The 16,626-nt window shown below is 45.0% G+C and overlaps 1 protein-coding gene across 2 annotated transcripts in view; it reads right to left on the bottom strand.

Annotated features, from left to right (window-relative positions):
• Nucleotides 1–573: 573 nt before the first annotated feature.
• Nucleotides 574–16,626, bottom strand: part of GRIA1 (glutamate ionotropic receptor AMPA type subunit 1) — a 323,216-nt gene continuing 307,163 nt past the window's right edge. For both annotated transcript variants that reach the window (XM_047772335.1, XM_047772253.1), the window contains exons 15-16: nt 12,183–12,317; nt 574–3,255 (exon numbers count right to left, since the gene is read on the bottom strand). In XM_047772335.1, coding sequence (XP_047628291.1) covers nt 3,055–3,255; nt 12,183–12,317 — 336 coding nt within the window. In that variant the 3' untranslated portion in view covers nt 574–3,054. The remainder of the gene's footprint in view (nt 3,256–12,182; nt 12,318–16,626) is intronic.

The following is a 16,626-nucleotide window of genomic DNA, read 5'->3' as shown; positions in this document are numbered from 1 at the left end:
GGTCTGGATTTGGTTTTGGTTGCGACTCTGCACATCACAAATGTACCTGGACTCCACCTTGTGGGAAGTCTGGAACACATTCCGTGTGAGCCCTCGGGACCATGACCTGGTCCTTAACCAGAAGTTGAGCACTGCTCCTTACGCAGTTGGAACCATGGCCCTTGAAAACCATTCCTTCTGTTGTTACCTTATTTGGATAAATAACTCCCAATGATCCAGCTGAAATGACTTGCTTGAGAGCTGTTAGTGAGTCAGGAGTATTGGTCACCATTTAAAAAAAATGTACTGAACTTAGGCTTAGGAATAAGGAAATACCATCGTTTAGAGCTCTGGCTTTAGAAATGGCACAACAATGGAATGGACAAATATGAAAAGTAGATAATGGATCCACAGTGATTTAATTCTTGGTGATATTTTCATTTTATGCAAATACCAAAAGAAAAAAAAAATCCTGACTGTTTGAAAGAAAAACAGGAACCAAAAAAAATATTTAGTGTTTGATCAAGCAAAAATCCTTTCACACATCTGCCAAGAGAGTTAAAACAAATATAGATGTTAAATAAAAGGCCCAGGTACCAAAGAGCAAAATTTAATGAAAGCCAGAACTGTTAAGTAATGGATTCCTGTTGAGAAAAATGTCAATCTCTTCCAGAGTTTTCCCATTGCTCTATTTTTAAGAAAAGTGTAATAAAAATACATAATACAAGTTAACTTTTTTCTTACTTTTGTTTTCCCCATCACCCCTCCATTGATGAAAAACATTGTCTTGCTGGAGTCTTAGACCCCCACATAGCATAGCCCCTCATTTCTAGCATAGGTGGTCTCTCCCTATTAGATCATGTTTCTGGTGTGCTCAGTGGCTGGAGAGGCATCTTACCAAGCCAAAGGTAAAAGGTCTTTGAAGCATGTTGATGGTAAAGGGTTATTTCCAACTCCTCCGAAATGCAGACTCCCTAATGGTGGGTCATGTCAGATTCTGCAGTGGTAGGCTAAGGGTTGAGAAGAATCTGGTAGGAGGGTAAGGGGTAAGGACATCAACTGACAGTAACAAAAAGTGAAAATCCACCTTGAGGGTCCTGCTTCACGCACCATACCCCCACTGACACGTGAGAGACTGAACAGCAACTTGAGGTGAAAGGGCAAAGAGTTTGATTTTGGGATGGTTCTTTGCTGTGGCTGATAGTAGGAGGATGGAAGAGACATAGAGATGATGTGTATCCACGGAGAGAGTCCACAGATGAAGCCAGTCATGTTGCACCTACTTGTACGTAGGCTCCAAAACCTTTAGTTGGTCAATTGCTAATGATGTCCTCTGGTAGAGAAGATTGTAGGGGGTAAGGGGACAAGCCAGAATATGGTTATCAATAAAAGCTGAGAACACATGGCACTCACTGAATCATGCACCTAAGGAGAGTGGCTGCTGGAGAGCTGGAAGCCAATTGCACCAAGAATGAGAGTTGGGATCTCCAGGAAAGCAATGTGCCAGGACCAGATGCCTCCCACCCCCCAATACCCAACCAAAGTTGTAGTCAGTCTGGGCTTCTCTCCATGAACGCTGTCACTTCTCCAATCTTGTTTTAGTTCAGCTTTGTAGTCCCAAACATGGGCCTATTGACCCTGATCATTGGAATACAATATTTTCATTCTGTCTTTGTCAGGGGGAAGGTTGGCTTCCTTGGGTTAGAAGGATGTTAAGCTTCCTCAAAGTTATCACCTCAGTCCGTCTCCCTATCATCCTTCAAATCATTCACCCTTGGGCATTTTACTTTCTAAAGATGACAAAATGTTATCTGGCCACCTATGAAAAGGATACCTTTATAGGACATAGAAACTCAAGTTCTCCAGGTCAGCAAAACCGTAAGCTTCACATTTGGTCTCTCAGTCATAGAACAGGGCACACCATCGAAGGTTCTACAGCTTATAGGCTTCAATGAAGCTTCTTTTCCCAAAGTTCTTCCATCAACTTTCTTTCACGTTTAGCTTGCATGACAGTCCCCCCCCACCCCCACCGCCCCCACATCAGAGGCTCTGAAGAGAGTTTACTCTACAGTGGGGTTTCTGCTCAGAAGTCAAGCAAATGAAAAGTGTGAACCAGGGGTTCTCTCTGGCTCTGAGCTATTCCCAAAGCTCTACTTGGTTCAAGAAGCCAGTTGCCCTTCAGCCACCAGAATGCTTCTGGGCTTGAACATAGCAGCAGGACACACTTCTCAGGATTGAGGTTGACTCTGTGAAGAAGCATATGATTCCACCTAAGGCCTACAGAGATAGCTGTTACACATTAAAGGAAACTTTATCAGAGCCTCTGGAATTTCACGAGTCCTCCTCTGACTGCACACCTGCCTTTGTCGACCCTCTCCGCCACCCTTGTCCTGCATTCCTTCACATGTGTTCTCCACTAAATCAGTGCTGAGGCAGGGCCCTGTCTGAGGAGGGCAACCCACTCCTCCAACAACTTCCAACTCCATCCGTGGCTTGGGTCCGAGGTGGGGAGGGGGATTTGGAGAGCTCCCATGATGATTTAGTTTGAAGATTGCTTTTTCCCTTTCGCTTGCTTGTAAGGTAGAACAGATCTTGAATCTCCAATCTGAAAACCAAAGAAGGATGGGTAGGGAGTTGGGAGTAAGAAGTAAAGAGAAGGAGGGGCCTAAAAGAACTTGAAAACCATGGATATTAGTAAGAAAAAAATACCGCACACACAAAGACACATTAACAACCGAATTAAAAGAAAATAGTACAGTTTCCTCGTTAGTGTTCTAGTGACTCCATGTTCAGAGACACAGGCTCTATTTGACAGGGTTATGCTCCCCTTATTGCAATACAGTGTTACTTGTCATCCTCACTTAGCAGATGGAAAAGGGCAAAATAACATCAAAAAAGGAAAAAGGGGCTGCAAAATGGTTTCTCAATTCTTCAGGAAAATCAGTTGAATCAGCCTCCCTGTGGTCATGGTGGTTGGTGGTGGTTGCGTTTCATTTTGTTGTTTTTGGCACTGAAGGGTTGGGATGGAACTGGGGGAGCCTGAGCATACTCCCCAGGGGTCTTGGTTCTGCTCCATTACAATCCAGTGGCTCCCAAGGGCATCCCTGTACTGTGGCTCATGCAGGGAATGGATTGCATGGACTTGGGGAAGTCATGGCTGACGACCCGGCCGTTTTCTCCACTACCACCGCCGCTGGCTCCTGCCCCGCTGTTTCGGGGGAGCGTTGATGTCCGTATGGCTTCGTTGATGGATTGCTGTGGGATCAAACAGAAACCCTTTTCAGGAGGACCGGGGGTTCTTCCCCAAGTCCTTGGCAATGATTGGCAAGGAGAATGAGTCAACACTGGACAACGCCCCAACTCTCCTCCCACATCCAACTTTTCTCCTAAGCTATAATGCTAGTCTTGACTTCCCATGCACCCACAGAATTGTCAGGTGGCTCTGAACAAGTCTGATCCCTTCTCTGGACCTAATATTCTCTGTTTAATCAGGTGTACTGGGTGAGCTCCTAAGATCCTTTCTGGTTCTTACACTCTGTGATTTCTACAGATAGAATAGTTCCATGGTAGTGTTGATGATGCTATAAGTGTAGTAACATGACCAAGGAGAACTGGAAATGGGCTTTAGGAAACCTGAATTTTAGTTCTGGTTCTGACATCAGCTAGTTGTGTGACCTTGTGCACATCTCCTTGTCTCTCCGGATCTTTTAAATATCCATGTTTGCCAAAATGTAATGGTCTATGCACCCACTGATTTTTTTTTTTTTTTTATAATTTTTTTAATATATATTTTTTTATTTTCCCACTGTACAGCACCCACTGACTTTTATTAGCAAAAAGGGTGCTATACTATATGAAAATGATTTAAAATATTAAAAAATTGAGAGTGTATCATTGTTGGGTGAAAATTTAAAACTACCTCTGATATGCTTCTGGAAAAATGATATCCTGCCTCTAACAGTATGTGTTAAGGGAATGTAGGACTTGCTTGAATAACACAATAGGCAAAATGTAATTGGAAAAAAGCATGCGCTAAAGAAAAATGAGAATGAATGCCAAAGATCATTATCTGTGTATCCTCTGCTTCCTATTGGCATATAGTATAACCTGTACTTCTAGACTGACACAGTCAGATCAGTGCTACTAAGCTGTGAGTCCTAGATGGTTGGAACTCTGGATGTGAAAAGAACTTCATTGTTCATCCCAGGATGAGATGGGCTAGATCGAATATTCAGGACCCCAATCTGTAATTGGAAGCATATCTTAAAGACCAGAGAAGCTGTAGTCTTCTGAGTTCCTTTGGAGAAAGAAACTTCATGATATGGAATCTAAACCCTCTTCCTGTCACTTCCAACTTCCCATGAAAATATACCCATTGAAACTTTGAGGTAGGGCTTCGTTTCTTGGTGGGAATCACTGCAAAGAAGAATTGTCTATGAGTTGAGAGTTTCCTTTCTCTAGGATAAACCTAGCCCATCCATCAAGGCTCATTTTGTCCTTATTTCCTTGCAATTGTCTTTGGCTGTCCTAGCAAGTGCTGGTCCCCCTCATCTGCTCAATATTCTGCTCACATCTGCTGCAATAATTCTGCTTTGGGTATGTAACTTGCCTTAAGAACAATAACTGTCTGAAGGAGGGCAAGGGCCATGTCCTTTCAATTCTTAGCTACCTCTCAGAGTGTCCAGGATGTCATTAGAGGCTCAGTAGATAAACTTGGCATGATTCTAGTGAAGGGAGAAGTCAGTCAACCTACCAAGGCTGGACAGACACAAACAGGGCCGTTTTGACCCAACTGTTATTCTTTCTGCTATACTATGCTGGGAGGATTCGCTGAGTTCTAGCAATTCTGATAATGTTTTAAAATAGTCTTTCTTTTTTTTTTAAAAAAAGGCCCTGATTCAGACAGATTTGCCCCATAGGATCCTCCAGCCACATTGGTTCTGTCTCCACATTGGTTCAACCCCCCTGGATGTGACTTATTTTACACTCTGCCTGGTTGTCCTACACTGAAGAAATGTGACAGGATTGCATTGTTCTAAGTCAAGGCCAAATAAACACCACTGTGATGCTCTGGGCTTGGGGGTAGGGGTGAAAATAAAAGATGAGGAATTCATGGTTACTTGTTCTCACTTTAAAAATGCTGAAAAGAAATTAACTTTTTATTTGTGTGTCTGGGCAGTATGGAACCTTCTATAGATCAGCTTGGAATGTTTATCTCCTATGATTTTTCTCTGCGACACCCCTATAATTAAAAAAAATGTTCACATAGATCACCTTGGACTTAGTTTCTCAAAAAGGTCTCACATATGTTCATAATATTCCAAGTTGGTGGTATTTGCCAAATTTATCTTATAGGAGAAGTCTGATGGCCTAATCAGTATTGGTACCTATCAAAGTCTGAGATAACTTAGTCAGGCATGTAGCTAAATCCCTCCAAGTTCATGGAAATCAGAAGTGGTTTTCAAGGAAGCTGAGAGAATCTCAGGTCAATGACTCCATACCTCCATTGATGGTGGGTCTTACCTGCTTACTGGCTTTTCCCCCTAGGCTCAGGTGTCTCAGAAGAAGAGATGAATAGAGTCAAAACTTTGGAATGGGAAGCATTGCTAAAAATGACTATTTCACTAGTTCTCAAACTTGGCCCCCCATTGTTATCCTATGGGAAGTTTTAGGGTGCAAAAACCACTGAGAGCTGAGACCTATCTCAGGGATGTTGACTTAATAGGTGTAGTGTGTGGCCTGGAGTTTTGAAAACTCCGCAAATGATCCTAATACGCAAGCGTGGAAGAAACACACTGATCTAGGTTGATTTCACTTCATAGAGAAACTGAGGATTTAGCCCTGACTTGCTTGAAGTTAGTTATCTGTGACCTCCTAGCAAAGCTGATGACCTTCTGACTGTGGTGCCTTCTCCCCCCAGTAGCTAAATTGTCATAAGCCAATGTCACTTCTCTCCTTGCCTCTGGGAACTGTGGTTCTCCCTTGTCCATCCCTGACATACAGCCATTCTTCAAGTTCATCCTTATATGTTGTTGCCTTTGAAACGATACTCAAGTGCTTTAGAAACTCATTCCTTGAATAGTGATTACTGTCCTAACTTCTCAGTAACATGCTTTTCTAAGCAGAGTCTACCCACCCTCTCCCTGCCCTCAAACACCCTAATAAGAGGTTGGTCCTTGGTAATGACCTCATCCTGGCACCTGTGCTGAGAGCCAGAGTGACTTCCTACCATGGAGGATGCACCCCTGCCTTACCATGTCTCTCAGCTGCTCATTAATTCCAGGGACATGTGCGAAGCCCGACTGCTGGCCATGGTTTCAACACAGCCCGTGTTAGCACAGCCATGGCAATGATGCAAAGTCAGCGGCTCTCCAGGGAAGGGGGGTGGGTGGGGATTATTTTCCTTTGGGAGAAAGGTGGTGAATAATAAAGACCCTGGCTGTCCTTAATATAAGTTGAGGGCTCAGGTTCCAGTCTTTTTTCCCAGGCAGAGGGGAGGGATGGGGGATCTGGGACTTCATTCAATTTGGAGTACGTGTTGGGTTTTATATTATTGCTACTGGGTGACAATTCAGTTATACTCAGATGCTGTGGTTGCCTCAAGTCCCTCTCTGAGTCCTCGGCTCGCCCCTGCTCTCCTTCTCCATGACCCTCTTCTCATATCCGGGCAAGAGTTCTGGCTTTTGGGTCTGCAGTACTTGTGCATCTTTTGGAGGTGACTGTCTTTCCCTGGTTAATTCTTTTCATGTTTCAAGTCTGTTAAGCATCGCTCTCTCAGAGAAGCCTCCCTGTCCTGCCCCAGCCTCCATTCCCTGGTCAGGACTTGACAGTATTAGACATTTTTCTTCACTCATTGGATTTATACACATTTGCTTTTTCTCTGTCTTTCCATTAAATTCTCAGCTTCCTGGCTGTATCCCCAGTGCTGAGCAATGCCTCGCAGGCAGTGGTGCTCCGTTTGTCCTTGTGGAAGGACTGCCTGCAGGCTGCCTTCCCACCATCCCCATGACACTCACTGCACATCCTGTTCATGTGATGTCAAAGGGGAAAGGACCTCAACAACATGAGAGCAAAGCATTCCATGCTGCTGATGGCCTCAACAGCTAGATCCGGAAAACCCAGGGACAAGGGCTTCATCTTATCTGTCTGTTCACTGTAGGTGAGGTTCTGAAGGGGATGAAATAGATGACAAAAATTATCTGTTGCTATGTGGTTGGAGAGGAGAGAGAAATTGAAAAGAAGTGGCTTGGCTGGTACCAAGAACTCGGGCTTTGCAGAGGCCATGTTGGAGGTCTAATTCCTGGTCCTCCAACTCCTAGCTTGTGTGACCTTGTTAGAAAAACTAATTAGCTTACTAGAGAAAAGCAAATCAAAACTACCATGAGATACTACCTCACACCAGTCAGAATGGCCATCATTAATAAGTCCACAAATAACAAATGCTGAAGAGGATGTGGAGAAAAGGGAACCCTCCTACACTGTTGGTGGGAATGTAAATTGGTACAACCACTATGGAAAACAAGATGGATATACCTCAGAAAACTTAATATAGAACTACCACATGACCCAGCAATCCCATTCTTGGGCATATACCTGGACAAAACGTTCCTTGAAAAAGATATATGCATCCGTATGTTCATTGCGGCACTATTCACAATAGCTAAGAGATGGAAACAACGCAAATGTCCATTTACAGATGAATGGATTAAGAATATGTGGTATATATACACAATGGAATACTACTCAGCCGTAAAAAAGAACAAAATAATGCCATCTGCAGCAACATGGATGGAACTAGAGACTCTCATACTAAGTGAATTAAGTCAGAAAGGGAAAGCCAAATTCCATATGGTATCACTTATATCTGGAATCTAATATACAGCACAAATGAACCTTTCCACAGAAAAGACTCATGGACTTGGAGAACAGAATTGTGATTGTCAAGGGGGAGGGGGAGGGAGTGGGATGGACTGGGAATCTGGGGTTAATAAATACAAATTATTGCAGTTGGAGTGGATGAGCAATGAGATCCTGCTGTACAGCACAGGGAACTATATCCAGGCACTTGCTATGGAGCATGATGGAGGATAATGTGAGAAAAAGAATGTATATGTATTAAAAAAAGAAAAACTACTTAATTTATGCAGACCCCAATTTCTTCATCTCTAGAATGGTAAGCACAACCCACTCTAGGGTTAATGAAAATGTATACAAAGAGGGCTTTGAACATTCAAATTACTATAAAGATTTCTTTTATTCCATCCCTTTCTTCTCTGTTCCTTCTTCTTTTCTTTCTCTTTTCTGCCCCCTCTTCCTTCCCTCTGTCTCTTTTCCATGCAAAGTTGAGATGGGTTCCTTAAAAATTGTTGAGAAATAGGAAGCTTGATTGTGAACTAGGTTTAGGGGCTCAAGGTCTTAACAGCTGGCCACACACCATGATTAAGAAAAGAAGCAAGACGAAAGGTTCTTGCAAAAGGCCCTGGACACCATCAGTGTGGTTCTCCATGTGAAGTTGGAGGCTGCACCTTTGAAAAGAGATAGTATGCCTCTAGAGAAGGCCAAGTACAGAATAAGGAGAACTGCACAGCTGGCAAGTCTGAGAGGTGAGCAGAACATGTTCCATTTATCTCCTTTTAGTTAAGAGAGGAGCTGATGGAGCTTTGAAATATCAGGGGTAGGTTGATTAAAAAACACTATACAGGCATCTCTTCTGCAGGTGAAAGACTAAAAACCCTACTAAGAGCCACGATGAGTTGGGCAGAAGTCATGCCAACCAATGGCATGATTCCAAGAACTCCTGGTGTTGGATCCTGAGAAATTCAACATCTTCTTTGGAAAGGAAAGGGTGAGAATATTTCCATGAAATTATGGCATGACTCAGTGGTATCTTATAAGAATTCTTGTTTTGTTTTCTTTTGTTTTGCTTTTTAGGGCTGCACCTGTGACATATAGAAGTTTCCAGGCTAGGGGTCAAATTGGAGCTAGAGCTGCTGGCCTATGCCACATCCACAGCAACACCAGATCTGAGCCACATTTGTGACCTACACCACAGCTCATGGCAACCCCGGATCCTTAACCCACTGAAAGAGGCCAAGGATCAAACCTGCATCCTCATGGATACCAGTTGAGCTGGTTACTGCTGTACCACAGTGGGAACTCCCAGGATTCTTGTTTTTACCTGAATGTTGTAATTCGGGTAACTGACCTTCACTTTGGTGGTGAAGGTCAACATTGTTCAGGGTATAAGAAGGTCTTAGTTTTCAGCCACCCTGGTACCACCACTTGATACTGACTATGATTAGTGGGACATGGTTATCTCATAAGGACAGCTAGAATTGCAGATTCCCTGCTTTGTGGATGCCTGGTCTCTTAGGAGTACAGAGTGATAGGACCAAAAGCACTTTGGGGGATATTGTGTGTGCTTCCAGGCTGGGTGGTTCTGATGGTTGTGTTTGCCTAACCCAACGGCAGCTCCTCCCTATGCCTCATCTTGTTCTCCAAGAGATTTTTTTCTGGATCCAATTCCACATTAATTTTACTAATACTTACTCTATGTGGGGGGGATATCCAAAGAGAAATAAGACACAGCTTCTTACCTTAAGGATCTCACAATCTCTATAGCTTAAAAAACCCTAGGACATCTAAGTAGCAGCAGTAAAAGGAAAGTCTTAAGGAGACTGTAGCTAGCCAATTATGTGAATATTATTATAAATTCCAGTTATTATTTATTGAGGGATTATTATGGCCCAAGACTTTTGCCAAGCCCTTTAAATCTATTTTTTTTTCATATAAGTGTTATAGCAATTTTATGACGTAATACTACCAGCCCCATTTTATAGAAAAGGAGGATCATCCAATTTTTTTTTTCTTTTTTTCTTTTTTTTTGCCATCCTGTGGCATATGGAGTTCCCAGGCCAGGGATCAGATCCAAATGGCAGTTGCAATGTATACTGCTGCTGTGGCAACACTGGATCCTTAACGCACTGTGCTGGGCTGGGATTTGATCCTTGTCTCAGCCTTCCAGAGATTCCGCCTATCCCGCTGCACCACAGCAGGAACTCCAGAAAGGAGGATAAGAAAGCTATTGAAACTTGTCCAGGATGACACAATTAACACATGGAGTAGGCAGGTTATGTGGTCAGACATCCAGTGTTCAGAGACTTGCATTAAACCACTGTCCTGCCCTGTGTTCTAGGGGAGCTCCTGTGACGTGTACTGAGCCAATCCTGGGACCCTTATCAGGGTTGCGGCCTATGAGGAAGGTTTAGAGGGTTGTAAAATTGTGCTCACCCAGTTTTTCTCCTGTTCCCCTATTGCCATTGGAGTAACATTTACTTTGGAGGGTTAGATGGGAGAGTCTTTAGGCTTATGTTTTGGATGGATAAGCAGAGGAAGCTTTGCTTAAATTCTAGGAGACCTTGTGTGTCCAGCCAAGCTCCTTGGAGGTTTATACTGGATTTGGGATCTGAGGCCCATGCTTTTGCTGTGCTTTGCCCTTTTTGGAAAGACCTAAATTTGGATGAGGTGGTCAAGGGTAGGATTGAGGCCAAATACCATCACACTGCCATGCCTTATTTATTCCTTCTTACAATATCTTTGGAAATTGCCTTTTAAATGGGTCCTATGGGAGAGGGATTGGCCCGCATTGAGGCACATGGCTAGAAAACATGAGGTGGGTGGCTGGAGTGTGGAGCATGTACGGAGAGCAGATTGCCTGAGAAAGGAGAGTAGGCTGGAGCCATGGTGTAGAAATGCTGAATGCCAGGATGGAAGGCCCTAGTGCCCCAACTCCCACTCCCTGTGTACAGAACTGTACAGAGTTTCCAAACAGGGGAAGCAAATACCTAGCTATGCCTTCTCCAAGAGGGACCTGGAGGAATATGCAGGGCTGATGCCTAAGGCAGGGAGGGGGTTGGCAGGTTGTGGTTGTGATCCAGCAGTGTATATGCTGAGCCTAGGAACAACTGTAGGTTGAAAAAAAGGGCTTCTTAGAGCACATTCCAGGAGAGCAAACCCTACGAATGAATCTTAGTCTAGTCAAGCCAAGATAACAGCCTAGGGTACATTGCTCAGAAGGACTATGCTTTTTTCCACTCCTGTTGGTTTGAATCCTACTTGTCCTTCCTCTTAGTTTCTAGTTCTTCCTGGAAGCCCTATTTTCTCCCCTCCCTATATCCCTATAGGATTTCCTATCTATGCCATAGTTAGGATAATGTTTCCGGATCACTCTTTGTTAGAAAGGCATCTTGGTCCTCTCTACCTCCTCAGGATGTCTCGCTTATAATGTGGCATGAATAACACTTCCTTCCATCAATGTTTTCTTATTGAAGCTAAATGATGAAATGTGAGGGGCCTTGAAGTAATCCAAACTCCCTCCGGATGCTTGAATCTATATCCCTGTCAAGAGTTATTCAGCCTTTACATGCGTACCTCCCTTGGTGGGGTGCCTGCTACTTACTGGGATAGTCCATCCCATTTGGGGGCAGCTCTGAAAGAAAAGTAGATCTCTTCCTTTGTTAACATCTGTTCTCCTTGGCTTTTACACATTAGTTCTTGTGTTATACTTTGGGACCCTACAGACCTCATCTGTTTTCTTTCTCCCCTGAATGGTCTTCATGCTTGTACAGATAGCTCTCATATCTTCTGTAATGCTTCTCTTTCCAGTTAGTTGCCTTCAGCTGTGTTTGATACGGTTTGGGGTCATCTAATTAATCTGCTTACCATTCTCCGGGCATGATCCTCTTTGCCAACATCCATCTGATAATATGATGGCTAAGAATTCACCAAGCATGGCAAGATCATCCACTTTGCAGAGGGAGGATCCCCCCTCTGCTGTCTTGGGCACTACACTTCAGTTAGTGCCACCCCAGGTAGAATCTACCTTTAGAGCATCACCCTGGCCTCACACTGTAGTGACTGCCCACTTAAAGCCCTGACTTTTAATCTCACCCCTCACCTCTGGCTCATGCATTTGTTTTCTCAGGCCTAATGTTTGTCCTGGCACATTCCGTCTTCCTTCCTTTCTTACAGCTCCCTCTTTCCCCATCACTTTCCTCAAAGCAGCTTTCCATCGGTCGTCACCCCCTGCCTTGAGCTGACCTCAACCTCCTGTCACTCCCCACCCTTTCCAGCAAAGGGACTCCCAGCAAATCCCGCTGGGTCACAGAACAGGTTAGGAAAGAGGCCTGGGAAGACGATGCCACCTTCATCCGCTTGGATTCGCTACGTGACTTGTAGCAGAACTCGATTAAGGCAACCAGCATGGCTAGTCCAAGTCCTCCAATCAGGATGTAGAACACGCCAGCCACATTGCTGAGGCTCAGAGCGCTTGTCTTGTCCTGGGGAGAGGAGGAGGGAAAGCAGGGGGAGGGGGAGAGAGTAAAGTGAGCCAAGGAGCTAGAGAGCACCCAAGAAACAGCATTTTATCACACATACACTCAACCCAGCACCCTCTTTAACACTCGTAATTGTTGAAAACGCTTCATATTTATGGACAGCGTGTTAAAAAAAGTCCCCAGGGAAAAAATGTATATGTGTGCATGTGTGTGTGCACATGTGCATGTGTGTGACAATTTTCCAAGCATCCCGGATTATATTTAGTTTATAAACAGATTTCCCCTCCTCCCCAGTGCCTATTCTAGGGTGGGAGATGCCACAGAAGTCATAGCAGCTTCTGCCGAGATCTGCACCCTTGAGCTTACCCCATTCTTTCAGAAAATTGTATCCCTTCCTTTTCAGCTCAGTTCCTGCCCTCCTTTCCCCTCTGTTGCTCAGCAACGCATTGGTTTTCCTTATTGTTTGTGTCTCTGAATGTTTTTCTGAGAGTTGGTACTTAAAATGAACTTTCCCCTAGATGTGCATTTGATTTCAATTTAATAAGACAGTTATTGTACATATAATAAAGATCAACCAGTGTATACCTTTAACTTACTGCGCTGAGTCCCAACTGAGGGGAAAAAGAAAACTGGGGGGCTTGGAATAGAAAAAAGGCACTGAGATATAAAAATGGCTCTATTAAATCCTAATAATTATGCTTAATTGGAGTCATTTTTCTGGTGAAGGTGCTTGCTGAAAAACACTGTAGGCAGACTGAGATGGCTGAATTTAGAAATCCTGCGGTGAAAGATCTTGCACTGGTTTTGGATAAATGAGATCCTAGGGCAGGGCGCTTAATTTCCAGGGACCTGAGGACGAGGGTCCATGCCCAGTAGGAGGTGGAGAGAGCTCATTTCGTGGAGCCTGAGAAGGGTCAGCGGTGGGTGAGCCCATCCCTGAGTTCTGTTACCTCCAATGGGGTTCACGAGTCGGGGACTGAGGGACAACATCTTCCCACGTGGTGAGAATGACCAAACAAAACCAGAGGTTGTGGGGAGAGGTAATGGCTCAGGGAGGGGGGAACTGCTCAGTTAAATCCTTGACACAGGCCAGAAAGCATCTTTAAATCTTGGAGGAACACCCATCCCCAGATGTCACAGTAATGCGGAACACCTTTGTTTATATGTTTGCTCAGGTGCTCGTTGCATTAAAACAAAGTGCATGCCTCATCTGGCACAGGCAGACTCCATGGGATAACTCTTTTACATCTCTCCACACATCTTTTGTCAGGTGGGGATGCTGGCAAGCCACACAAAAGGTGAGCTCCCATGCCCCAGGGACTCCCCTGACATCTTCTTAGAAGCTGTCTATGTAGCAATGGGTCAGGCACTGACCAAGTCAGTGGCCTTAGCCCTGGTTCTACCTGGTGCATTGTACACAATTCAGCAGGGCTGAGCAGCTGGCAATAGCAACGTCCCTTTCCTCCTCAGAGGCAGCCTTGGCCAGCCGAGCTGTAGGCTTATTTAAAGCATACCCCTTGGGTGGCTCCCTGTATTGCTAAAGCAGATGGTTCTTGAATATGGGCTCTACTTGGCAAGGCATAGTCTGGCTTTGGAAGCAGTGGAAATGATTATTCAAAGGGCTAGAATTTCTCCTGCTCTGGTATAGCAGCCTGATAAGGGAAATGTGAAGCAATGAGTTTTGTGATTGATTCAAGAGTTGGCTCAACAAGTCAACTCCCACTTGGCCTGATGTTTCAGAATGTTCAAAGTGTCTCCCCGTGTGTTGGTCAGGAGTTCTGCCTTTCTGCTTCTGGAGAGTAAGTCTCTTAGAGTTCTTGGAGGACTTACAGTTTGTAGACATCCCTATAAAACTCTGTGGGTAGGCCTTGGGGTGCGGTGGGGAGGCATGTTAATGTAGTATTGGCTCACACCTTAGAAAAGCTGCTGACAGTGACGCTGAGAGAGAGGGGGGTGGGGAGCACGCCTTGGGGGTGGCGCTAGACAAGATGGCCCAGAGGAAAGGGTTGAGTCCTGCTGACATCACAAGCTGATCAGCCGTTCAGTAGCTGAAGTGCCTCTTTTCTCCAAGGCTGTTTCTGTCTCCATAGTTTTTTCAAGTTCACCCTGGTTATGATTTGTCTTCAAGGATAAAGAAGTGGTGGGAATCTTTTTTTGTTACTCTTGTCAAAAAACCCTGAGAGGCCATCTGCCTCCCCTGATGGTAGAAGGTGGAGTGTCCTCTGCTGGTAAATCTTGGAAGGAGGACGGGTCTGATCTTCATGTGTGGTGGGGGTAGGAGGCATAGTCTATGTATTTGCAGGAGGAGGAAGGCCCAGTGCGGAGCATTTGATGATGTCTGGAGGTGGAGAGCACCCCTCACTTTTGAAGGAGCTCTCTGGTCCATGGGGATGGCAGTGTACGTCAGTGTGGGGACATGTCCCATACAAACAAGGAGGGCGGCCAGATGGTATGGGCACTGCCACCTCTTCCAGGACACAGTGCTACTGATCCTTACTTATGTTGACACAATTGTGGGAAGACCTCTGGAATCAAGGGGGCAGCTGGGCCCTATGACCCCTGTTGTCAGAAAGCAAACTTAGATTGAGGTACTGCTGCGCAAGTTTGGCCTCCTTTAACAGGGTTTACAACGAAGGGCTGATGTTCATGTCTTCCTTGCCCACATAGTTGAGGAGTTGACATTTAGGCAAGCCTTCATAATTTCCCTTATGTGTGCCATTGACTTTTTTTTTTCTTTTTAGGGCTACACCTGCAGCATGTGGAAGTTTCCAGGCTAGGGGTTGAATCAGAGCTATAGCTGCCGGCCTACGCCACAGCCACAGCAACATGGGATCTTGGCCCTGTCTGTGACCTACACCACAGCTCACAGCAACGCCGGGTCCTTAACCCACTGATAGAGGCCAGGGACTGAACCCACATCCTCATGGATACTAGTCTGGTTCATTAACCACTGAGCCAGGAAGGGAACTCCCTGCCATTGGCTTTTTAATAGCCCCACATTTAGCTCTTTGAAAGGAGGCCCAAGGCCACCGTCTTCTGTTGAGTTGTCCTTACTGACTCTCTTCAACTCACTCTGATGAAATAACAATGGCATATCCTGGGGCAGGAACAAAAATTCCTTTTATTTAAGGACCAGAGCTCTGATTCCTCCATATCTAGGTAAGGGGACTTTCTTAGGCATTTGTGTACTAACAGCCATGTTTGACCAGGGAGGGGAAAAGGCAGGATCTGAGTCTTCTGAGCACCCCTCTGGGAGACCACACTCTCCTCCCCTCCCCTAGCAGCTGCCTGCCCCCAAGCCAGACAGCTTGGGGGTGGGAGTGAAAAACTCACAACTTGTCTTCTGCCAGGAGTGGGGAAAGAGAGTGGCAGTACTGAGAAGAATGACAGGCAAAAAGAAAAACAAAAATTCTTCATTCAGCATCATTGGGCTTGTTGTTATGGTGACAAAGCCCCCTTTCATCTGTTCTCTTAACCTGTTATCTTGATTCGCCACCCTTATCATGTGAAAGAGAGATGTTTTTCTTCTTCTTTTGTATATTTCTTTGCTCCTCCCACATAATGGGGGACTGTCCCTAACTCCATCTGTGTTTCTGAGCCAATATCCCTTCCAAGAAGGCGGGGCTGGCTTGAATCTTTGTGAGGAGGGTTGAGCCAGGTCTGAGGCAGAGAGATTTGGCACTTTCTAATGGCTGCTGTAGAAAGTTCTAAGGAGAAGCCAAGTCCTTTGGCCTTAAGACCAGTCCTTCCCATGGAGACCAGTGCCGCCCATCACGTGAGGTCTGCTGAATCTGGACCAAACTTCAGGTTTCTCTGGATACTTTCATTCCTTCTTCCTGGTATGAGAGTTTGAACTCCTACAAAGTAAAGGCTGCAGCTTTCGCTCTTCTCTGCCTTCCACAGATTTACTGGTGTGTGTACAAGTGGGGTTTTAGGGGCTGCCTGCAAGCCTTTCTCAGGCTGACTCTGTCACCTGATTTTGCCTTTCAGGGCCATGAGACTGGTTCAACCTCTCCTCCACCAATTAACCTTTCTGCTATAGGGGGCTTTCTCTTTTGCTTTTCCAAAATTTCTGTTTTTGGCTTAGCAGCCATTTTTCATGAGCAGTTGGTTATTTCCTAGGATTGGAGACTGAGTGTTGGGCTAGGCTCATTCATAAGCTAGGACCAAAGTGGGGGAATTACGGGAAGGTGAATTTGACTGAATTGAAGGAAGACCTTTCAAATCCATAGTGCTTTCCAAAGGTGGAATGAATGCCTTGCTATGGATAGTGGTGAGTTCCTCACACATGGATGCGTGCAGGAAGAAACTG

The sequence above is a fragment of the Phacochoerus africanus genome, chromosome 1 (assembly GCF_016906955.1).
Source record: "Phacochoerus africanus isolate WHEZ1 chromosome 1, ROS_Pafr_v1, whole genome shotgun sequence".
In the NCBI taxonomy this organism is placed as follows: domain Eukaryota; kingdom Metazoa; phylum Chordata; class Mammalia; order Artiodactyla; family Suidae; genus Phacochoerus; species Phacochoerus africanus.
Note: the sequence above shows the minus strand (reverse complement) of the source record. Positions and strands in the feature narration are given on the sequence as shown.